Source organism: Urocampus carinirostris, chromosome 11 (genome assembly GCF_059441175.1).
Source record: "Urocampus carinirostris isolate Australia breed hairy pipefish chromosome 11, RoL_Ucar_1.0, whole genome shotgun sequence".
Lineage (NCBI taxonomy): Eukaryota > Metazoa > Chordata > Actinopteri > Syngnathiformes > Syngnathidae > Urocampus > Urocampus carinirostris.
The window spans coordinates 2,752,080-2,775,721 of NC_142359.1; the positions used below are offsets into that span (position 1 = coordinate 2,752,080).

The 23,642-nt window shown below is 43.2% G+C and overlaps 1 protein-coding gene across 1 annotated transcript in view; it reads left to right on the forward strand.

Moving 5' to 3' along the window:
• The first annotated feature begins 3,536 nt into the window (after positions 1-3,536).
• stab2 (stabilin 2) overlaps positions 3,537-23,642 on the forward strand; it is an 88,841-nt gene continuing 68,735 nt past the window's right edge. The window contains exons 1-17 of the mRNA XM_088347323.1: positions 3,537-3,608; positions 6,672-6,796; positions 10,296-10,411; positions 13,426-13,511; positions 16,561-16,627; positions 16,706-16,801; positions 18,644-18,766; positions 19,705-19,901; positions 20,949-21,076; positions 21,149-21,282; positions 21,360-21,439; positions 21,512-21,661; positions 21,729-21,872; positions 22,713-22,775; positions 22,845-22,961; positions 23,025-23,078; positions 23,141-23,221. Of these exons, the coding sequence (XP_088203449.1) occupies positions 3,537-3,608; positions 6,672-6,796; positions 10,296-10,411; positions 13,426-13,511; positions 16,561-16,627; positions 16,706-16,801; positions 18,644-18,766; positions 19,705-19,901; positions 20,949-21,076; positions 21,149-21,282; positions 21,360-21,439; positions 21,512-21,661; positions 21,729-21,872; positions 22,713-22,775; positions 22,845-22,961; positions 23,025-23,078; positions 23,141-23,221 (1,833 nt within the window). The remainder of the gene's footprint in view (positions 3,609-6,671; positions 6,797-10,295; positions 10,412-13,425; positions 13,512-16,560; positions 16,628-16,705; positions 16,802-18,643; positions 18,767-19,704; positions 19,902-20,948; positions 21,077-21,148; positions 21,283-21,359; positions 21,440-21,511; positions 21,662-21,728; positions 21,873-22,712; positions 22,776-22,844; positions 22,962-23,024; positions 23,079-23,140; positions 23,222-23,642) is intronic.

The window sequence follows — 23,642 nt, forward strand, 5'->3', positions numbered from 1 at the left end:
GGTATCGATCCTGTCTGTCCGGTATCTACTCGTGTATCTGGTATCAATCCTGTCTGTCCTGTCCTATCCTGTATCGACCCCGTCGGTCGGTTATCTGCTCGTGTATCTGGTATCAATCTTGTCTGTCCCGTCCTGTCCTGTATCGACCCAGTCGGTCTGGTATCTGCTCGTGTATCTGGTATCAATCCTGTCTGTCCAGTCCTGTCCGGTATCAACCCCGTCGGTTCGGTATCTGCTCGTGTATCTCGTATCGATCCCGTCTGTCCGGTATCTACTCTTGTATCTGGTATCAATCCTGTCTGTCCTGTCCTGTCCGGTATCGATCCTGTCTGTCCGGTATCTACTTGTGTAACTGCTAGCAATCCTGTCCGTCCCGTCCTGCCCTGTATCGACGCCGTCAGTTCGGTATCTGCTTGTGTATCTGGTATCAATCCTGTCCGTCCCGTCCTGTCCGGTATCTGCTCGTGTATCTGGTATCAATCATGTCCAGTCCTGTCCTGTATCGACCCCGTCGGTCTGGTATCTGCTCGTGTATCTGGTATCAACCCTGTCTCTCCGGTCCTGTCCGGTATCAACCCCGTCGGTTCGGTATCTGCTCGTGTATCTGGTATCGATCCCGTCTGTCCGGTATCTACTCTTGTATCTGGTATAATCCTGTCTGTCCCGTCCTGTCCGGTATCGATCTTGTCGGTCTGGTATCTGCTCGTGTATCTGGTATCCATCCTGTCTGTCCCGTCCTGTCCGGTATCTGCTTGTGTATCTGGTATCGATCTCGTCGGCCTCTGGCTTCGCCTAATCACTGGCGTTTGTGTTAACGTGCGTGACTGCTTCCCGTAAAATAAAGCTTGTGTGAGAAACATCACGCACCTGGGTCCTCTTCCTGTTCTGGTTCTGACAAAACTCAATGCTCATATCGACACAAAACACCTATGTAGAACTTTTCTTCATTGACTTCCTTGGGTTAAGATAATTATGGACACCTATCTATTTTTTTTCTCATTTATGAAAAAACTATACATGTGGATAGTTTCATCCAATAGTGTCACGGTTGCCATGGCGCCCAATAGGCCCCGCCCATGTGGTGCCAGTTGCGACTCGTTGACAGATTGTCTTTCCGTCTATTTAAGCTCAGTGCTCTCACTCTTCCTTTGTCAGTCCGTCAACGAACCTCTGCCCCGCAAGACGTGGGTTTTGACTCGGTCCTGTTTCCTGTCGGTATTTCCTGTCCGGTATTGTTCCCGTATATTTTGTCCTGCTTAATATCGGTTTCCAGTTTCGTTCCCATTTAGTTTGTCCTGTTTAATTTTCATATCCTGTTTTGATATCAACCCTGTCCGTCCCGTTGTTTAATATCGGTTTCCAGTTTCGTTCCTGTCTAGTTTGTCCTGTTTGTTTTCAATATCCTGTTTTGATATCAACCCTGTCCGTCCCGTTGTTTTATATCGGTCACGCATTTGGGTCCTGATCCAGTTCCGGTTCATGACAAATAGGTTTTGAAATACTCACAATTAAAGCAAAATAATATATGAGGTCCTCGTTTAAAACACTAAACTGGATATTTAATTTTGTAGTATTACTGCAGTAGTATTTCTGTTTATGTAGGCATACTGTAGTACTACTGCAGTAGTATTTCTGTTGTGTTTTTGGAACATTATTGCAGTAGTATTTCCGCTGTTTGTATAGCATTACTATAGGATTGCTGTGATAGTATTTCTGTTGTGTTTCAGAGTATTACTGCAGTAGTTTTTCTGTTGTGTTTTTCCAACATTACTACCGTAGTATTTATGTTGTTTGTGTAGAATTACTGTTGCATTACCGCAGTAGTATTTCTGTTTTGTTTTCGTAGCATTAGTGCAGTAGTATTTCTGTTGCTTGTATAGCATTACTGTTGCATTACTCCAGTAGTATTTCTGTTGTGTTTTTGGAACATTATTGCAGTAGTATTTCTGCTGTTTGTATAGCATTACTATAAGATTGCTGCGATAGTATTTCTGTTGTGTTTCAGAGTATTACTGCAGTAGTTTTTCTGTTGTGTTTTTCCAACATTACTACCGTAGTATTTATGTTGTTTGTGTAGAATTACTGTTGCATTACCGCAGTAGTATTTCTGTTGTGTTTTTGGAACTTTATTGCAGTAGTATTTCTGTTTGGAGGCTATAGCATTACTGTAACATTACTGCAGTTGTATTTCTGCTGTGTTTTTGGAGCATTACTGCTGTAGTATTCCTGTTATCCTTGTAGCATTACTGTTTCATTACTGCAGTTGTATTTCTGTTGTGTTTTCGGAGTATTACTGCCGTAGTATTTTTGTTGTTTTTGTAGAATTACAGTTGCATTACCGCAGTAGTATTTCTGTTTTGTTTTCGTAGCATTAGCGCAGTAGTATTTCTGTTGTTTGTATAGTATTACTGTTGCATTACTGCAGTAGTATCTCTGTTGTGTTTTCTGAATTTTATTGCAGTAGTATTTCTGCTTGTATAGCATTACTGTAGGATTACGGTTATAGTATTTCTGTTGTATTTTTCCAACATTACTGCCGTAGTGTAGCATTACGGAAGCATTACTGCAGTAGTATTTCTGTTTTGTTTTTGGAGCATTACTGCAGTAGTATTTATGTTGTTTGTATAGCATTACTGTTGCATTACTGCAGTAGTATCTCTGTTGTATTTTCGGAAATTTATTGCAGTAGTATTTCTGCTTGTATAGCATTACTGTAGGATTACAGCTATAGTATTTCTGTTGTATTTTTCCAACATTACTGCCGTAGCGTAGTATTACAGGAGCATTACTGCAGTAGTATTTCTGTTTTTTGTATAGCATTACTGTTGCATTACTGCAGTAGTATCTCTGTTGTATTTTCGAAAATTTATTGCAGTAGTATTTCTGCTTGTATAGCATTACTGTAGGATTACGGTTATAGTATTTCTGTTGTATTTTTCCAACATTACTGCCGTAGCGTAGTATTACGGGAGCATTACTGCAGTAGTTTTTCTGTTTTGTTTTCGGAGCATTACAGCAGTAGTATTTCTGTTTTTTGTATAGCATTACTGTTGCATTAATGCAGTATTATTTCTGTTTTGTTTTCGGAGCATTACCGCAGTAGTATTTATGTATTATTGTAGTATTTTTGTAGTATTTCTAAAGTAAATAATACTACATGTTTTTCAAGTCACTAAAGGTTGCTGTACGCAGAATAAAGGGGAATAAGGTCAGTAGTTAATAAAAAAGGTATATTTTCAAGTACTTAGTGTGTGTAGTATTTATTTAGTATGTCTTTAGAATAGGGGAAAAGCCAGAATACACATAAAACACACAATATTGGTCACACTTATGTACTATTTTATGTATGTATCGGATTAAAAGGCCAGCTGGGGCCGAATGCGGCCCTGGGTTGTAGTTTGCCCACCCCTGGTTTCGGTATGAGCGTTCAAAAGCTGAGAAACGTCCAGGAAGTGTGGGAGTGGGTGTCGGGGGTGGTCCTTCTAGGATAAATAGAAGAACGCTCGAGAGGACAGAAGAAGAGCGAGAACCTCAAGATGCAAACGACGTGTCTTCTGCTCAACTTCTGGACCATGATGGTGATGCCCGTGGTTTCTTCATCTCAACAGGTTAGAATTTCTTCTTTAAGGTTTCTTTATTGATATAAAAGAACACATTTCGGCTGACGTGGTCGGGGTCAGAAGCGAGCCGTAAGCCGGGACGGGTTAGCAGACGTGATCGAGATCAAAACAGGTCGTAGCGGGAAACAAACAGGATTCCTGAGCTGATATCGGACAGATGGGGTCGATACCGGACAGGACGGGAGAGACAAGATAGATAGTGGAACAGGATATCGAAAATAAACAGGACAAATAAGACGGGAACGAAAACTGGAGAGAATAATAAACGGGACAAAAATAGACGGGAACGAAACTGGAAATCGATATTAAACAGGATAAAATAAACGGGAAGAATAGGACAGGAAATACCAAGATGAAAACCGGACTGAGGCAGAACCCACGTCCTGCGGGGCAGAGGTTCGTTGACGGACTGACATAGAAAAAGTGAGAGCACTGAGTTTAAATAGACGGAAAGCCAATCTGTCAATGAGCCACAGCTGGCGCCGCACGGTATCTACTCAGGCAACCGGTATCAATTTCGTCAGCCTCTGGCTTCCTATCATTTCGCGCCAGACTGCTGCCTAACGTTCATAACTCCCCATTTCCCGTAAAATAAAAGGCTTGTGTGAGAAACATCACGCGTTTGGGTCCTGATCTGGTTCTGGTTCATGACAGTATTTCGTTTTTACAGTTTTTACATTAGATCATTAACACTTTTTGTACTTTGACTTTTGTTTTGAAAATATTGTGACAAGGAAGATATAGTTGTTATCCATTCATCCATCCATTATCTGCATCGCTTATCCTCAGTAGGGTCGCGGGGGTGCTAGAGCCCATCCCAGTTATCTTCGGGACACCCTGAACTGGTTGCCAGCCAGTCGCAGGGAACACAGGGACAGACAATTCGCTCGCTCATTCACACCTAGGGACAATTTGGACCGGCCATTTAACCTTCCATGCATGTTTTTGGAATGTGGGAGGAAACCGGAGTGCCCGGAGGAAACCCACGCGAGCACGGGGAGAACATGCAAACTCCGCACAGGAAGGGTGTTAGCTGGATTTGAACCCATGACCTCAGGACTGTGCCGCACACGCGCTAACCACTGCTCCGCCGTGCTGCCTTATAGTATGCTATATTATTTTTTAGTTACATTGGTGCTTAGTTTGGGTTTGAGGCTCTTATTTTGAAAAGTGAATCCGCTGTAGTCGAAAAAATTATATCTAATTATACTGTGTTTATCACAAATATGGACTTCCACAAGAGGAGAGGAGTTTGATTATTTAACGATCAAGACATTTTCAAACAAAAAGTATGGTATAGATCACAGGTGTCAAACAGGCGGCCCGCGGGCCAGATCAGGCCCGCTAAGGGATTGAATCCGGCCCACGAGACAACACTCAGAGAAGCGCAAGAGAAAAACAAGCTGCAGGTTGAAATAGGTCAACTTGATGTTGCCAAAGCCAGGTGCCTCGAACAAAGACACTGTACTTGTATTTCTTTCTCTCTCTCTCTCTCTCTCTCTCTCTCTCTCTCTCTCTCTCTCTCTCTCTCTCTCTCTCTTCCACACCTTTTCTCCCTCTTTGTCTCTGTCTCTTTCACTCTCTGTGTCTTTCTTTTTCTCTTACTTTGTTGCTCTTTGTCTCTTACTCTCTCTGTGTCCTTTTAATTTATTTTCCTCTCTCTCTCTCTCTCTCTCTCTCTCTCTCTCTCTCTCTCTCTCTCTCTCTCTCTCTCTCTCTTCTCTCTCTCTCTCTCTCTTCCGCACCTTTTCTCCCTCTTTGTCTCTGTCTCTTTCACTCTCTGTGTCTTTCTTTATCTCTTTCTCTCTCTCTCTCTCTCTCTCTCTCTCTCTTCCACACCTTTTCTTCCTCTATGTCTGTGTCTCTTTCACTCTCTGTGTCTTTCTTTTTCTCTTACTTTGTTGCTCTTTGTCTCTTACTCTCTCTGTGTCCTTTTAATTTATTTTCCTCTCTCTCTCTCTCTCTCTGTCTGTCTTTTTATTTTATTTTCCTCTCAATCTCTCTCTCTCTCTCTCTCTCTCTCTCTCTCTCTCTTTCTCTCTCTCTCTGTCTTTTTATTTTATTTTCCTCTCAATCTCTCTCTCTCTCTCTCTCTCTCTCTCTCTCTCTCTCTCTCTCTCTCTCTCTCTCTCTCTCTCTCTCTCTCTCTCTCTCTCTCTTTCTCTCTCTCTCTCTCTTCCGCACCTTTTCTCCCTCTTTGTCTCTGTCTCTTTCACTCTCTGTGTCTTTCTTTATCTCTTTCTCTCTCTCTCTCTCTCTCTCTCTCTCTCTCTCTCTCTCTCTCTCTCTTCCACACCTTTTCTTCCTCTATGTCTGTGTCTCTTTCACTCTCTGTGTCTTTCTTTTTCTCTTACTTTGTTGCTCTTTGTCTCTTACTCTCTCTGTGTCCTTTTAATTTATTTTCCTCTCTCTCTCTCTCTCTCTGTCTGTCTTTTTATTTTATTTTCCTCTCAATCTCTCTCTCTCTCTCTCTCTCTCTCTCTCTCTCTCTTTCTCTCTCTCTCTGTCTTTTTATTTTATTTTCCTCTCAATCTCTCTCTCTCTCTCTCTCTCTCTCTCTCTCTCTCTCTCTCTCTCTTTTCCACCCCTTTTCTCCCACTCTGTCTCTGTCTTTTTCTCTCTCTGTGTCTTTTTACCTCCTTTGCTCTATCTTCCTTTCTTCCTTATCTCTTTCTCTCTTCACACCCTTTGCGCTTTCTTTTCTCTTTTCTCTCCTTCTGTCTTTCTATTTCTCTTTGGATTTCTTTCTTCCTCTCCCTTTCTTTTTCCCCTCTCTTATGACTTTTTATCTTTTGTTTCTTACGCTCTCTCCGTCTCTCTCTTTTTCTTTCTTTGTCCCGCCCTCTCTCCTTTTCCCTCCCTCTTTCTTTATCTCTCTTTTTTTTCCCCTTTAATCTACTAGTCCGGCCCCCGAGGAAATGTTCATGCTATCGTGTGGCCCCCGAGTTAAAATGAGTTTGACACCCCAGGTATGGATCGATTGGTTTCGCCCACCCCGTAGCGCCGACTCCCCGCCCTTGCCTCCTTTCAAAATAAAAGTCTGCGTTCCAGAATTGGTGTTCCAACTCCACTGTGCTGCGTACCCGGACTTCGTGTCACGCGTGCAGCCTGACGGACATGATTGGTTGTCCTCGGGGCTACGAGAAGACGCCGGCATCGTTGGAACGGGACTGTCGGTAAGTCGACAAAATGGCCGACGCCATTGTAACCAGTGGGTATTATAATGATTAAAAAAATAAAAAAAAACTTTTGCTTAATTATTTTTAAGCATTTTTGAAGGGGCGTCGCTACTTTGCGGATTTTCACTTTTTGCGGGTGGCTTTGGTCCCCATTAACCGGGTCTAAAAAATAATAAAATAAAATAATTAAAAAAAAAGATCAGATCATGGTGCATTCTGGGTACTTCGGTAATTTTTGCTAAGCAAAACTACACTGTTTGATTCTGATATTCTTTGAGAATATTACCGAGTTCCTTTATTACATTAATATTTCAGAAGCTTATTATTATTTTTTTAAGCATTTTTGAAGGGGCGTCGCTACTTTGCAGATCTTCACTTTTCGCAGGTTGTTTTGGTCCCCATTAACCGGGTCTAAAAAATAATAATTAAATAAAATAATTAAAAAAAAAAGATCAGATCATGGTGCATTCTGGGTACTTCAGTAATTTTTGTTAAGCTAAACTACACTGTTTGATTCTGATATTCTTTGAGAATATTACCGAGTTCCTTTATTACATTAATATTTCAGAAGCTTATTATTATTTTTTTTAAGCATTTTTGAAGGGGCGTCGCTACTTTGCAGATCTTCACTTTTCGCAGGTTGTTTTGGTCCCCATTAACCGCGATAACCGAGGGATTACTGTATTTCGTTACCGATATCCATTGTGATTATGATGTTATTACAACGTGTGAACCTATTATTGGTAGGCTGGTATCTGCAGACTGGAACTTACCGTAAATTATAAGCCGCACCCACCACATTTTAGGAGCAAAACCGATTTTGTACATACACAAGCCGCACCTGTATATAAGCCGCATGCGCCCACATTTAAACATGTAACCCAAACGCAAAATTAACCCAAACCCAACTTCAAGTCCCGCGATTGAAACTTAATGTCTTTCATTAAAGTCCACAGTCGGCGAAATGAACGGAAAATGATACCGGTACTTAAGGTTTGATGCAGACCTACAGAGTCCGGGTCCCGTTGAAAGTAATCCAAGGTAAAAAGTGTATATTTGCAAAGGTAAGGGCGGGAAAAATATATCAGATAAACATATTTACTCAAGCAACTCCTTTTTCTTTAACCAACTTTTTACCCCCTCTTCTTTCCTTGTCTGTCCCTCACCTTTAGCGGTCCTCACTTAAACTCGGCACCCCGCGTTTGTTCTGCCCCTCCTTTCTCATTCACCCGTGCAAAACGTATCAGAATAAGGGTTAGGGTTAGTTAATTACATAAATTGGCCGCATCACTGAATAAGCCGCAGGGTTGAAAGTTAGGGAAAAAAGTAGCGGCTTATAGTCCGGAATTTACGGTACTTCAGGAGGGCAGGAACAGTAATCAAAGACCCAAACCGAGTTTTTAACATTGAAACTAGATCAAAGAGCACGAAAAACCCGGAAGTGGTATTATTTCACCATTATTTTAAACTCAATCCTCATATCAACACAAAACATCTATGTAGAACACTTCTTCATGAGCTTACATACGTTTTTAGTCTTGTATTGTATTTTAAACTCTGAAAGACAGAAGGAGAGAAAAGAAAGCGTGAAGGGTAGGAAGAGAGAAAGAGAAAAGAGAGAAAAGGAAAAAAGGAAGTTAGAGCAAAAGAAGTGAAAAAGACACAGAGAGAAAGAGCAACAAAGGAAGAGAAAAAGAGAGACAGAGAGTGAAAGAAACATAGACAGAGTGGGATAAAAGGGAGGAAAAGAAAGAGAGAGAGAAATAAATACCAGAACGGAATTAGGACCCAGATGCGTAACGTTAACCAAAGGTTCTTTGAGATAAAGAGGAAAGCAAGTTGCTCACAGAATCGTGTTCCGAATGCAGAAGTGGGTCTCCCGAAGACGGAAAAAACAGGACGATAGCCAGGACAGGAGAGCAAAATGTTGTCGGGATCAAAAAACGGGTTGCAGCCGGAGACAAACGGGGAAATCAGGAACGGACGGGTGGAAAACGGGTACAAAAAGCGGAACCGACGGGAGTCAGAGTCAAAGTGCTTGCCTTGTAGAAACATTACTGGAGTAATTCCCCAGATCTCAACTGTCACGACCAGAACGGAATCAGGACCCAAATGCGTAGCATTAACCGCAAGTTTATTGATAGAAAGAGGAAGGGCAGTGCCTGCGATCCGGTGCTCGCTGGACACGGGAAGCAAGCCGCTCACACAATCGGATTGTGATCAGAATACAGAAGTGGATCTTCCGTAGCGGGAGATGGCGGTGTCAAGGACGGAAAAAACAGGTCGATAGCCGGGACAGGAGAGCAAAACGTGGTCAGGATCAAAAAACGGGTCGTAAACCGGGATGGGAGAGCAAAAACGTGGTCGGGATCATAAAACAGGTCGTAAGCCGGGATGGGAGAGCAAAAACGTGGTCGGGATCAAAAACAGGTCAGAGCCGGAGTCAGAGGGGGAGATCAGGAACGGACGGGTGGAAAACGGGTGCAAAAAGCGGGACCGACAAGAGTCAGAGTCAAAGTGCTTGCCTTGTAGAAACATTACTGGAGTAATTCCCAAAAACTCAACTGTCAAAAAAATAGCCGGGACAGGCGAGCAAAACGTGTTGAGGATCAAAAAACGGGTCGTAAACCGGGATGGGAGAGCAAAAACGTAGTCGGGATCAAAAAACGGGTCGTAAGCCGGGACAGGAGAGCAAACGTCGGGATCAAAAACAGGTCGTAGCCGGAAACAAACAGGAAATCGGGAACGGACGGGTGGAAAACGGGTGCTAAAAGCGGGACCGACGGGAGTCAGAGTCAAAGTGCTTGCCTTGTAGAAACAGAGGTTCGCTGACGGACTGACAACAGGCGAGTGAAAGGACTGAACTTAAGTAGGAAGGGGAACCAATCAGGAAGCCCGCAGCGGCTGGCGCCAAACGAGCGGGCACAAGGTGAAACTGATCAGTCATCATGACACTTATTCAGTTGTGGTATGGACACCACAGGAATTTTAAGGGTTCCGTCATACGTAGGCAAGCTTTTGACGTGTTACAAAATAGATAGAAAAAAGAAAATAATAGAGTGCAAAGATAAAAAACAGAACACAAAACATTTAAAAAATGCAGTCATTGAACCAAAAATCAGTGTGCACCATTCATTATCAACCACATTCAGCGCAACAGATGAGGTGAGTTTTACCATCCGGGGGAATTCTCCCCTCCTAAATTTGAAGTTGGTTTGGCCCACCAATATAGTTTTCTGTGCTTTGCCATGCAATGAGCAATGTGATAGCTTGCTTCAGTGGTGTGTAGCAGTGACAAAGGTTTTCAAAGTCAGTGTTTCTTTGCCATACCTTTTTACCTTTAACTTTTTTATTCTGTAGCGGTCAAATAAAAATGACTGGTACAAAGGCGAATATTTTTATATTTATATCAGAATCTTGATATCATTTTCAGAGTTGTCTGCCCTGGTGTTGTTACAAGTTTCAGACACTGACATTTCTGTATGTTTGCGTGCAGGTACACCTTCCGTAGCGCTAACCTCAAGATGACCATTAAAGGCTGTTCCTTCGAGTGCTACAAAGAAACAGACCTTAAAATTTGCTGCCCGGGCTACTGGGGACCCGACTGTAACGGTAAGCCACACCTCCCCTAATTGGGGGCGGATCTTAGATCTTTAGATCTTAGATCTTAAACTTGGCATTTCACACCTACATGTTCAGCAAAGGTATGATACAATTACAATTACATATGGGATTTTCGCATGTGCGGCACAGTTCATGTCTTGGGAACCTCCTGCGTGGGTTCAAATCCAGCTCCAGACTTCCTGTGCGGAGTTTGTATGTTCTCCCCGTGCTTGCGTGGGTTTCCTCCGGGCTCTCCGGTTTCCTCCCACATTCCAAAGACATGCATTCCAGGTGGATTGGCCGGTCCAAATTGTCCCTAGGTGTGAATGAGCGAGCGAGTTGTATGTCCCTGTGTGCCCTGCGATTGGCTGGCAACCAGTTCAGGGTGTCCCCTGCCCACTGCCCTGATGATTGCTGGGATGGGCTCCAGCACCCCCGCGACCCTACTGAGGATAAGCGGTGTAACTAATGAGATGAGATGAGATGAGATATGGGATTTTGCGTGGGCTGGGCTTCTCTTTCGCTGACTTTTTCCAAAAAATTATCCACCCATCATTGTTCTTTTTTGTCGCTCAGCTTCTCTAAGTGCCACGCCTTAGCTAAGGTGGTTAATGGTCCAATTTTATAGCTGTTAAATTGACGAATGCCCCTTAGGATTGTCCTGTCAACTCTGTGGATAATGGAACTAGAACAGATGTAAATGTTTAGATAATCTTATCTTAATCTTAACTTATATTTTGTTGCAAAAGACAGGCTTTACTTGCCACAGGGCTGCAACTGACACTGATCCAATATGCTGTTGATTATGTTAAAGGGACACTGTGAAATATTTGACCACCTGATGTGGCTGTATTGTGTAGTGCAACCAGAAACGAGTGCTACAAAGCTCAAGGAAGAATACAAACTATAAAGGCTCGAAGTGGACAAACCATTTTTCTTTTTATATTTTGTCCTTTGACAAGGTTTTTGTTTTTTGAGGGTACTTCTAGGACATATTGATGTCAACTCTCTCTAGGAGAGGCTCAGAATATTTAAAATAAACATTTTTTAACCTTGAAATATTGAAAAAAAAATATGTTTATGCGATAGTTCAGGTATTTTTTGCAATATTGTTTTTTTTTTAATAAAAAAGATGTTTTTTTGCAACTAAGAGGCACAAAAAAAATACACACTGTCCCTTTAACGAAGTTGCAGTATATACTTTTACTCATTCAGTGCCATAACGTAAAAATATGTTTTCAGAAGCAGTAATAAAAGAAGTTGTTTTATTAAAAAAAATAGATATATATATTCTAAAGGCTTTACTGCTGCTGATCAGTAAGTATCAAGCCTCTGGGAATTATTTCAGTATAGTCAATGACCATTAGATGGCAGGAATGGCGGAGATCAGATCTTTGTCCACACATCAAGGAGCCTCCCCTTTTCACGTTGCTTCCTTTATTCAGTGCTTGAGAGTGTGTGGGGGACGCCCGACCAAAATCTAATGCTCACGTCACCAGAAACATTGGCCAATGACAAGTTCTTGCAAAGTTTAAGCGTTAAAAAGCTGAGAAGTTTAAGTTCAGTATTTTTAGGAAACTGTTGTTTACCTAACAAAGGTAAAAGATAAAAACATACTTTTTCTGATGAAAGACAATGGTTAAATCTTTCTTTTAATATGTTACATGTTAGGCATGTCCAAAATCCAGCACGGGTGTTGGATCCAATTTTTACTGGCCCACGGCTTGTCAGTATTGTTCACCGCAGTATAAAATAAATTTGCGCTGAAAATAATTCACCATTTCACCAGATGATGGCAGTAGCTCATTGGCCACCTTGCCCTTGGCTTTCTTTTTAGCCCGCCCCTATAAAAAGGACATTTGACTGTGAGGGCCACCATTCCCAGGACATGTAAAATTGAAGTAGTTTTTTCACCGAAAAAACTAACTGGAAACGAACGCTGTGAAAAGGTGAAGGCTCTGGAAGCTGTTTTCCCGGCACAGAAGCTTTCTCACAAGACCACGTGAGTCAAATGAAGATGATGCAAAGGCGAGCTACGAGGCCACGATGCTGATGGCCAAGTACTGCTAACCTTTCACGCTGAATAGTCGGCCCTAACACATATTCAGCTTACCAAATCTGACACACCTGGGCTATGCCTACAAAGCTACAGAACAAAATGAGTCCAAAGGCCCAAAAAAATCTTAGAACCGGCTCTTTCCATTTGAGAGGAACCTCTCAGATTTAATTTCTTAAACAATTTAGCTAAGTGAACTCCATCGAATATTAGCCGAATTAGTGTCGCTCGAGTCTCCGTCAAGCCTCCTCTCTCGATCTCCGCTTCCTCCTCGGCCCACGTTTTTTCCGCAAGCTGGTGTGCCGGCTCCTACCATGGGCGTGCCAATGAAAGCCCCCACGTGGGGTCCACCCCCTCGCCTCGATGTCTGGAGAAGCTCAAAACAGGAGAGCGTTTCTACGTCATCAGGGCCTTGTTCTCCAAACATCGCCTGCTGTCCTGCGTCAGAGTCCTGTAATCAACAGAACTAAACAAAACATTCCGCATTCGGTTCAGCGTGAACCGAAGCCCACTCAGCAAAAATCTTCATTGCACTCAATAAATGTAACTTGTATTTAATATAATATAATGAAATTGTGAATGTATTTAATTGCTGTTAAAAGTGTCAATAAAAACTCATATTGTTGGGATATGATATCATGAAATTGTGTGTTTAATTGCTGTTAAAAATGTCGGAATTTTTTTTTAAACGTCATATTATCAGATGTAACGAAATTGTGAATATGCTTAATTGCTGTTAAAATTGGCGAGAAAAATTCTTCAAACCTCACATTGTTTGTTTGCTGTTAATAGTGTCAATACAATTGTTCAAACCCAAAAACTTGTATTTAATCGTATAAAATCCTTTATAGTAAAATGTATAAAATCCTTCACTACCGTTAGTCAAATAAAAATCGAAAGCGTATTGAAGGGAAACAAGAATGAGGCGGCAAGGACGTTTCCTAATTCTTTCCCGTTTGTGTGTCAGAATGTCCACCGAATGCCCGGACGCCTTGCAGCCTTCGAGGAATTTGCTTCGACGGACTCGGAGGAAACGGAACCTGCAGTTGCCACGTAGGACGACCGATTTCCGCCAAATCTATGCCTTTCTGCCCTTTTTTGCTCAAAAACATATGCAGAATTGTGTTTTGATGTCTTGAAGCGATAGCTCAATTCATTTGGCTTCATGCTGTCCGCTGCCAACATTTTTAACATAGCAAACACAGTGGTCTTTGCTTGACAATTTCCGGAAATTTCTGAAAAGTTCCTCGTCCTAGCTTTCGAAAGAAGACTTTTGCATAGCTCCTTACCCTGCCTCTCTTCGTCCGTCTCCGCATCTATGATAAATCTCAGTCTCTACCATGAACGTAGCCACCAAGTACTCCTAAAAAGTATAATTTTTGTAAAACTTACTGTCCCTAAAAAAGGACAGGATAGCCATAAGCTCCGGAAATACTCCACTGCCTTAAAATGGTTCTAGCACCGCTTTGGATATTTAGTCTTGTAGTATCACTCTATTTTTAAGCTCAGTGCGCTCTCTCCTACTTTGTCGGTCCGTCAACGAACCTCTGCCCCATGGGTTCTGACTCAGTCCTGTTTTCCTGTTGGATTTTCCTGTCCGGTATTGTTCCCGTTTACTTTTTTGTTTAATATCGGTTTCCAGTTTCGTTCCCATCTATTTTTGTCCTGTTGATTATTTCTCTATTAGAAATAATGTAGTATTTTTTCTCTATTTTTGTAGAATTTCTGCAGTAACATTTTAGAAATATTTCTGTTTTAATTTAGTTTTACTGTAGTTATTTATGTAGTTTTTATAGTGTCTATGCAGTATTTCTGCAAGAGTATTTTTTTAGTATTTTTGCAACAATTAGTAAATTTTAAAAAAGTAATTAGCAAGAACCGGATCAGGATCAGGACCCAAACGCGTGACGTTCTCTCACAAGCTTTTATTTTACGAGAGTCATGCACGTTAAGCAGCGGTCTGGCGTGGAAAGACAGGAACCCAGAGACCGACGAGATCGACACCAATTGCCCGGGCAGATATCGGACGGATGGGGTCGATACCGGACAGGACAGAACAGACAGGATCAATATAGAAACAGGATATAGAAATTAAACAGGACAAACTAGACGGTAACGAAAACTAGAGAGAATAATAAACAGGGCAAAAATAGACAGGAACGAAACTGGAAATCGATATTAAACAGGACAAAATAAACGGGAACAACACCGGAAAGGAAATACCAACAGGCAACAGGACCGAGTCAGAACTCACGTCTTGCGGGGCAGAGGTTCGTTGATGGACTGACAAATGGAGGGTGAGAACACTGAACTTAATTAGAAGGAAAGGCAATCCATCAACGAGCCGCAGCTGGCGCCACACGGGCGGGTCCAATTGGGCGCCATGGCAACTGTGACAGTAATCTGTTGCCCCCTACTGATATGGATAATTATTAGTTACCCGGCTTATACCTGTAAGAAAACAAAAACGCATGCCTTTTTGCAAATTCAATATTATGAAATTTACTTTTGGCACTCTATACAAGAGCTCACGACACAGTGGTTAGAAAATACTGTTGTACAGTAACCCTCGTTTTTTATGTTGTTTTCCAAAAGGGTCCTCCACGTAATAACCTTTATTTATTAAATAAGAACTCGACTAAACCTTGAAACCAAAGAACAATTCTATTTTACACGTTCAAACATGCTTTGTAAACATGCTTTTACCCTCCTTTAGCATGAGGAGAAGTCCAAATTTGTTGGCGGTAGAAAGCATCTTCCTCTGCCTTTTGCTGCTTTTGTGGGTCCCGAGTGTTTTGTTGACACGATGGCTTTTAGAGAAACTCCTACTTGAAAAATTTTTGTTCATATGTAATGTGGATTGGTCAAACTGTTTTGGGTGTGTGTACAACAAAGTCTGCAACTTTATTGACACACAGGCAGACACAGGCAGAAAAGGGGCGGGGCGACTGTTTATCCAATCAGAATGCAGAACGCAATGCACAATTTAAATCCACGATGTAGAGCACAGGTGTCAAACAGGCGGCCCGCGGGCCAGATCAGGCCCGCTAAGGGATTGAATCCGGCCCGCGGGACAACACTCAGAGGAGCGCAAGAGAAAAACAAGCTGCAGGTTGAAATATGTCCACTTGATGTTGCCAAAGCCAGGTGCCTCCAACAAAGACACTGTACTTGTATTTCTTTCTCTCTCCTTCTCTCTCTCTGCCCATTTCGTCATCTCTCTCTGTGCCCATCTCGTCATGTCTCTCTCTCTCTCTGTCTCTCTTTCTCTGGCCCATCTCGTCATCTCTCTCTCTCTCTCTCTGCCCATCTCGTCATCTCTCTCTCTCTCTCTGTCTCTCTCTCTCTCTCTCTCTCTCTGACTGTCTCTCTCTCTCTCTCTGGCCCATCTCATCATTTTTCTCTCTCTTTCTCTCTCTCTCTCTGGCCCATCTCATCATTTCTCTCTCTCTCTCTCTCTCTCACTCTCTCTCTCTCTCTCTCTCTCTCTCTCTCTCTCCCTCTGGCCCATCTCATCATTTCTCTCTCTTTCTTTTCCACCCCTTTTCTCCCACTCTGTCTTTGTATCTTTCTCTCTCTGTGTCTTTTAACCTCTTTTGCTCTAACTTCCTTTTTTCCTTTTCTCTTTCTCTCTTCATACCCTTCACGTTTTCTTTTCTCTTTTCTCCCCTTCTGTCTTTCTATTTCTCTTTGGATTTCTTTCTTCCTCTCTCTTTCTTTCCTTCTCCTCTCTCACGACTTTTTATCCTTTGTTTCTCACGCTTTCTCCCTCTCTCTATTTTTCTTTCTTTGTCCCGCCCTCTCTCCTTTTCCCTTCCTCTTTCTCTTATTTCTTTATCTCTTTTTCTTTCTCTTTAATCTACTAGTCCGGCCCCCGACAGAGTGTTTGTTCTATGGTGTGGCCCCCCGAGTTCAAAGGAGTTTGACACCCCTGATGTATAGAGACCGCAAGAAGCAAACTGTTGTTACATGGATGGATTACTATATCCATTTGAATCAATTGGTTCATTGACAATTCCTTTTTGAATCTGATTCAAATCTATGATTTCCGGGACTTGCTTCTGGACTCCTGCCGTCCAATCGGACTTTGCGCCGGTTTCAGGCGGGCTTTGCAGGAAGTGCATGCGAGGACTGCCTTCCGGGTCGATACGGGGCTTCATGTAGCTCAGGTAATCCCTGACCACTCCACACAACAAAAAAACCGAACCCCCTAAAACCCTTCTAGTTCTGGATTTTATGATTGACAGTCTGCTCCTGCGTCCACGGCTTGTGTGATGAAAGCCTGAAAGGCGACGGGACCTGTACCTGTTTCTCCGGTTACGCTGGTCCCAAATGCGATCGAGGTGAGTACCTCTTTTTTAATCAAGTTCCTCCAAAACCACTTCATAGGAGGGAGAGTGTCTCATTCCTCAAATTTCTTCTGTACTTATCTTCGAAAGCTTTCAGAAGAGCCAAGAAAGTTGCAATGAACTAAGCAAGACATACCTCCATCTATCCATCCATCCATCCATCCATTATCTGGACCGCTTATCCTCAGTAGGGTCACGGGGGTGCTGGAGCCCATACCAGCTATCTTCAGGCAGTGGGCAGGGGACACCCTCAACTGCTTGCCAGCCAATAGCAGGGCACACAGGGACAGACAATTCGCTCGTTCATTCACACCTAGGGACAATTTGGAGCAGCCAATTAACCTGACATTTTGGAATGTGGGAGGAAACCAGAGTGCCCGGAGGAAACCCACGCAAGCACGAGGAGAACATGCAAACTCCACACAGGAGGTTCGATCTTATGACCTCAGAACTGTGCCGCACAAGCGCTAACCACTGCGCCGCCGTGCTTCCCGCAAGATATAGCTGTACACCCTAATTCAATGGTTCTCTAATTCTGTGATGTAGCTCTTGTGATAGGTTTGAACATCAGCAGACACACAAAACAAGGAGAGAAGACATCAATGGATTCTGGACTTGAAAAAAGGACAGGGAAAGAAGCCTTTAGATAAGGAATTCCAACCTGTTTTAGGGGTTTTCCCCTGAGGTCTTTTTTGTACCTGTACTAGGTCAGTGGTCGGCAACCATCGGGTCGTTTGGTACCAGGCTGCAGATGAAAACCAAAAATTTTTTTGCTTATACCTTATTCATTTGTGTAAAAAGGCTTTTTTTCACACACAGATACAAAAACCTAAAGTTTGGGTGCACATACCAAGGCGAATGGCTGTGTGAAGGGCAGCACAGCGGGGCAGTGGTTAGCGCATGTTCGGCACAGTTCTAAAGGTCATGAGATCGAACCTGCCTGTGTGGAGTTTGCATGTTCACCCCGTGCTTGCGTGGGTTTCCTCCTGGCACTCTGGTTTCCTCCCACCTTCCAAAAACATGCATGTCAGGGTTAATTGGCTGGTCCAAATTGTCCCTAGTGAGTTGTCTGTCTCTGTGTGCTCTGTGATTGGCTGTCAACCAGTCGAGGGTGTCCCCTGCCCACTGCCCAAGGATAGCTGGGATGGGCTCCAGCACCCCTGCGACCCTACTGAGGATAGGCGGTTCATATAATGGATGGATGGATGGCTGTGTGAATGTGCGTGAGAACAGGTGAAGTGTAGTGTAAAGAGCTTTGGAGGTCCTCAGTGACTGGTAAAGCACTGTTTAAGTCTATCTACCATTTATGCTAGCATATTAGCGAAATTGGACAATGATGGATCAGTCGATGATTATCGCCGACCTCATTAGATCAGCATTGGATGCAACATGGGCAGCAGTGGTTCGCGCATGTGCGGCACAGTTCTAAAGGTCATGAGATCGAACCTTCCTGTGTGGAGTTTGCATGTTCTCCCTGCGTGGGTTTCCTCCTGGCCCTCTGATTTCCTCCACATTCCCAAAACATGCATGTCAGGTTAATTGGCCGGTCCGAATTGTCCCTAGGTGTGATTGAGAGAGTGAGTTGTCTGTCTCTGTGTGCCCTGCGATTGGCTGGCAACCAGTCCAGGGTGTCCACTGCCCGAAGACATCTGGGATGGGCTCCAGTACCCGCGGGACCCTACTGAGGATAAGTGGTGCAGATAATGGATGGATGGATGTATGAATGCAACATGAAAGGAACCTGAATTGCTTCAGAGAAAACTCCAAAACTGTAGAAATGAAATCCTTAATAATAACAAATCAAATAACAGGAAACTGTCTCTTGTGTGCGCGCAGAACTTCCCGAGTGTGCATCTCTAAACTGCGGGGTGGATTCTCGTTGTGTAGAAGAAGCTCTAACCGGCCGCCTGGTGTGCCAGTGCCTCCCAGGTTATCACAAGTCGGGCAGCCAGTGCCTGTGTGAGTATCAAGTTGGGCCTGAACCTTGTTGCCTGTATTGTATTGTATTTATTTATTCAGCCAGTCTCATCTCATCTCATCTCATCATAAGAAGAATAGAGTAATAAAGATATTGTAGTGTATAATACAAGGTAATTATATAGAATAGTTTAAAAAGAAAGAATATGTAAATAACAAGACTAGAGTAGAATAGGTCGGAGGAAAGTCGTTGGCATAATAATGCTGTACACGGCAACCTGACGGCAGGTCATCAAAGTACCTGCGAACAGGGTGACTGGGATCGTCTATCATTTTTCGTGTCCGTTTTCTAGTTCGTTCGATGTAGATACTTTGCAAAGACGGAAAGCCAGTACCTATTATTTCCTCTGCCGTCCTCACCACTGATTCCATCTTTGACAATTCTTTCCGATTGACGCGACCAAGCCAAACTGTGATTGACCTAGTTAAAACGGATCCAATGATAGCACGCTAAAAATAGACTAGAATGAATTGACGGATTTCGAATGATTTGAGTTGACGAATTAAGTAGAGCCTTTGTCTGGCTGACTTTAGAATATCAATAGCATTGACAGTCCATGAGAGGTCAGCTGACAAGTAAGTACCCAGAAACTTCAATGAATGGACCAGTTCGACCTCACTACCATTAATTGACATTGACACATGCGGGGGAGGCTTAGTACGGAAATCTATTATCATCTCCTTAGTTTTACCTACATTCAATAACAGATTACTCTCATGACACCAGGTGGAAAGTGAATCAATGTCTGCTCGGTATTCAGTTTCGTCTCCATTTGAAATAAAGCCAGAAACCGTGGTGTCGTCTGCATATTTAGCAAATAGTGAATGGTCAGAATTGGGTTGAAAGTCATGAGTAAATAGGGAATACAAAGTTGGAGACAATGGACAGCCCTGAGGTGTACCGTGGTTGTTGCCCGCAGCCATAAACCCATGCGTGCGGCAAATGTGCCACGTGCACGCTACCTGCATCCATTCGGGGCCCAACCGACACCTGTGCGCCTGCAACCGGGGATACCACGGAGACGGGCAGGTGTGCAGTGCAGTGGACCCGTGCCAGACTAACGCGGGAGGCTGCCCGTCGGCATCCAGCCTGTGCGTCTACGACGGCCCCGGAAAGGTTCGACCCAAACAGTACCTTGCAATGTTCCCCCTAGTCTTCCACGGGTCTGAGCGTTCACATAAAGTCGGTAAGCAACGCTTGAAACAACAGTGAGCAACAGCAACCCCAAGTGTGGCAACTAAATCATTATCAAACACGTCCAAAACTTGACATTACGTTACATTTTGCTGAGTTTCCGGCAACGCAAAATTATTTTTCACTTTTGAATGAATTGACTCATGTACAATTGCCTACAAACGACATTTGTTTTTACAATTCTTTAACAGGATTCCCATTTCTTTTATTCCTGGTATCTTTTGTCGCATAATACTTACATTTTGGGGGGCTTATTTAGTCAGTTGCATGATACAGAACTGTATTTGATCACATTTTGTAGTGGAAGTACAACGTTGGCAACCAGATTAACTTGATATCATTGGAAATTTTTTGAATGTAACATCTATTACCTTTTTTTCCCTTTATTTGCTCCTTTCTTTTCTTTTGGCTTTTTTTCTGAATTTTTCCTGCTCTTTTTCTCTCCTTTTGTTTCGTTTTTTTTCTCAGCTTTCCTTACTTTTTCATTTTGGTGTTTTTTTTCTTTTTTGTTCTATTTCTCCCCTTCCTTTAAGTCATTTCGTGCACAATTTTACATAATATTTGGTCATATAGGGATGAAAGAAGTAAAAACAACCTGAAGAGCCGTTTGGGACCTGAAAGAGCCGTTTCTTTTTAGTGAGCCGAGCCGAAGAAGCCGGTTCTCGAAAAACTCTACTGACTTGACTCAACAGCGTTCTACTTCGACATTGACTTCAAAATACCTGATTTAGAACACAGCGTCAGGGGAACCCATGCATTTTTACCTTCATGCACTGTAACTTTGACTTAATTCGATTTTTAATTAGCAATTTCGAGCCCTGATTTTTGTGGGCTGGCTAGATTTTCTTGTGCGCAGAAAAGCTCTGGGTAGTGCGCAATTGCGCACACACGTAGCTTAGAGGGAACATTGCAAGATTGTTTTTTTTTTCGCCCTGGACGCTCAAAATACAAATGACCTGTTTGTTTCAGTCACACTGCGACTGCCTCCCAGGTTTTGAGAGGTCACGCGATGGAAATTGCGGCCTGGCGGACTTGTGCAAATCGGATTCTTGCCACAGGAACGCAAACTGCACCTCACATGAACCAGGACGAATCCAGTCAGATCTTGTCTCCTTTGGTCCAGATTTCTGAACTGTGTCCAGTCTGATGCTCCGTCAACCTTCTTACAGGTGCACTTGTCTTCAAGGTTACATTGGCGATGGCAAAGTTTGTTACGGAAATATTATGGAGCGTCTGAACGAGCTTAACACCGAACCGGGCGGCTCGTGGACTGGTCAGCTCACCAAGGCCATCTCCCTCTTCGGTACAGGGACCCTATCAACAGTTCCAGGCTCAGTTCTTGTTGGTTTTTCAATTCCGTGTCAACATATTTGTTTTCAGATTCTGTGTCATGGCCCTTACAGACCCTGGGTCCGTTTACAGTTTTCGTTCCCATCAACAAAGGCTTCGGAGGAACAACGGTGTGAAGGAGATCTTGTGTCATGACACGATCAGCGTTTGGTGCTCGGCTTGATGGTCTGCATTCTGTGCAGATGTGGACCCTCTTGGCCAAACCGAGCAGAACCAAATACCTTTGTAAGATGCACCTGTCGGCTGGGCTTATGGACCTCGAGAACATGAAGAATTATGATGTCTTTTACATGCTAACGGGGAAGTCTGCAGAAAGCGATACGTCAAAACTGGTCTGAAACGGTTTCGTTTGGTGTGTCAAGAGAGTCTGTTCTGTCACTAAGCTGTCTTTCACCGCAGACCTCGAAGACAAGGATCCGAATCCACGGCAGCAGAAAGAAGGGTACAGTCCTCCAGTCGGACGTGCTGGCGTCTAATGGAATGATCCACATTATTGATAAGCTGATGGACAGTGTGGCGGCCACTGTGGAAAGCAACCCCCAGGTAGGACACTGAAGATTTACATTCATTGTTTATCAACTTTTTTGCATCGATCTACTACCAGTAAAATATTCTTTCGGCCTAGTACGGTTAGGTTTTAGGGAGGCAGACCCAAGACCAGGCACATCTGCTAATCAACAAGAGTTTATTGGGATCAAAGGTGTTTAACAAAGTTCTTCAGGCATAGGGGTTAGAAGAACAATAACCACAAACACAGTCTGGAAAAAACTTACAGGATGAAAAGATAGGCATCAAGGGGCCAAGAAACATACAGAGGCAGCTTATGCTGTCGGCGCAGTCCTTAAATAGCCTCTCCTGATTAGAGCCAGGTCTGGGTAATGATCAGCAAGTGTGAGGTCCTAGAGTCGCTCTGCCTGTTGGCGCCCTCTGGAGGACTGTGGCATGCTGAATCCTAAAAAGTACCTCTCTCTGTAAACCAGTGACTCGCTGAGAAGCATTGAGACCGTTCATCTGATTTATTGAAGAATTATGACACACTATCCTTTTAAGTCAATCAGGTTGTTAGGGACTCTGGAGCAGATCATAAAATCCAGTTAGTTCAGGCAAAAATGAACTGTACTTATCAGAATAAGACGACTAGATTTGGGTCGACTCGTGACAAAGGAACTTAAGAAGTGATAAGGTGTTGTAGATGTAGATGCTCCCATATTACTCGTTCTAATTCTTCAGGTTTGGCTTCCAAAACCCCCCCAAAATTGAGTTTTAGCCCTGGAAAACTCATGGGTTAAATTTCCAAAGAAGAAAAGGGTTCTTTGGTTCTCCAGGGTTCATCATGCATGGCTTTGACGATCTCCATAACTTTGACTCCAAAATATGCTTCAGGAGAACCTCATGAACGTGCTCACCAACTACGACAAGTTTGGGACCTTCGTGTCTTTATTGAAGGTGAGTCCTGTGTCAGGCAGGAAGTAAGCGGCAAGAGGTGTCCATACCACTTCCTCTTCCTGCCCCCAGAGCGTCGACCTGGGGTCCATGTTGAACCTTCCGGGGTCCATGACAGTCTTTGCCCCTGTTGGGCAGGCGTTTGACGCCATGCCGGACGGCTATCTTGAGTTCCTGCGAAGCCCTGCGGTGAGCTATTATACAACAAACTGCAAAAGAAAACAAGGCAAGCCATGTTTGGTTCCCCCTTAGGGCGCCACCAAGCGTTTGGAGTTTCTGAGAAATCACGTGGTTCCATCCATCCAGGTAAGACGGTTGCTGTTAAATTGTGTGTCGTTGATTCCTGACAGAAGGTTTGTTGGAGTTAGTTGGAGGTGTTCAACGCCGCTTCCGGACCGCGGCTTGTTTCCATGGCCAATCAGGTGCTCGCCATCAACGTCACGGAAAATGTGAGTGCTTTGATTCTTTCCGATTTTGAGCCGTACTTAAAAATCGGTGACCACTCTTGGGCGTAAAGTGATGATTTTTTTGTAGTCATTGAGTTTTGGTGGTTGGAGATTGGAAGGTTTTAACTAGACTAAACATGCTTGATTTGGACTGTTTTTTTTCGGACTATAAGGCAGACCTAAAACCCCCAAAATGCCAGAAATTTAAAAGTGCGCCTTATATGATGGTGCGCTTTATATAGCGAAACATACTGTGGATACAATTGGAAATTCGTAGATACAATAAACCATATTGAATACAGTAACTGTTCCGCCGTTGATGAACATAATAAGTGGTCTTTGAGAGCCCTCTTGTGGTTAACATGTTCATTGTTTGTTGCTGAAATTGATTTGAATTATGTTCTATGAAATTACATTTAAAAGT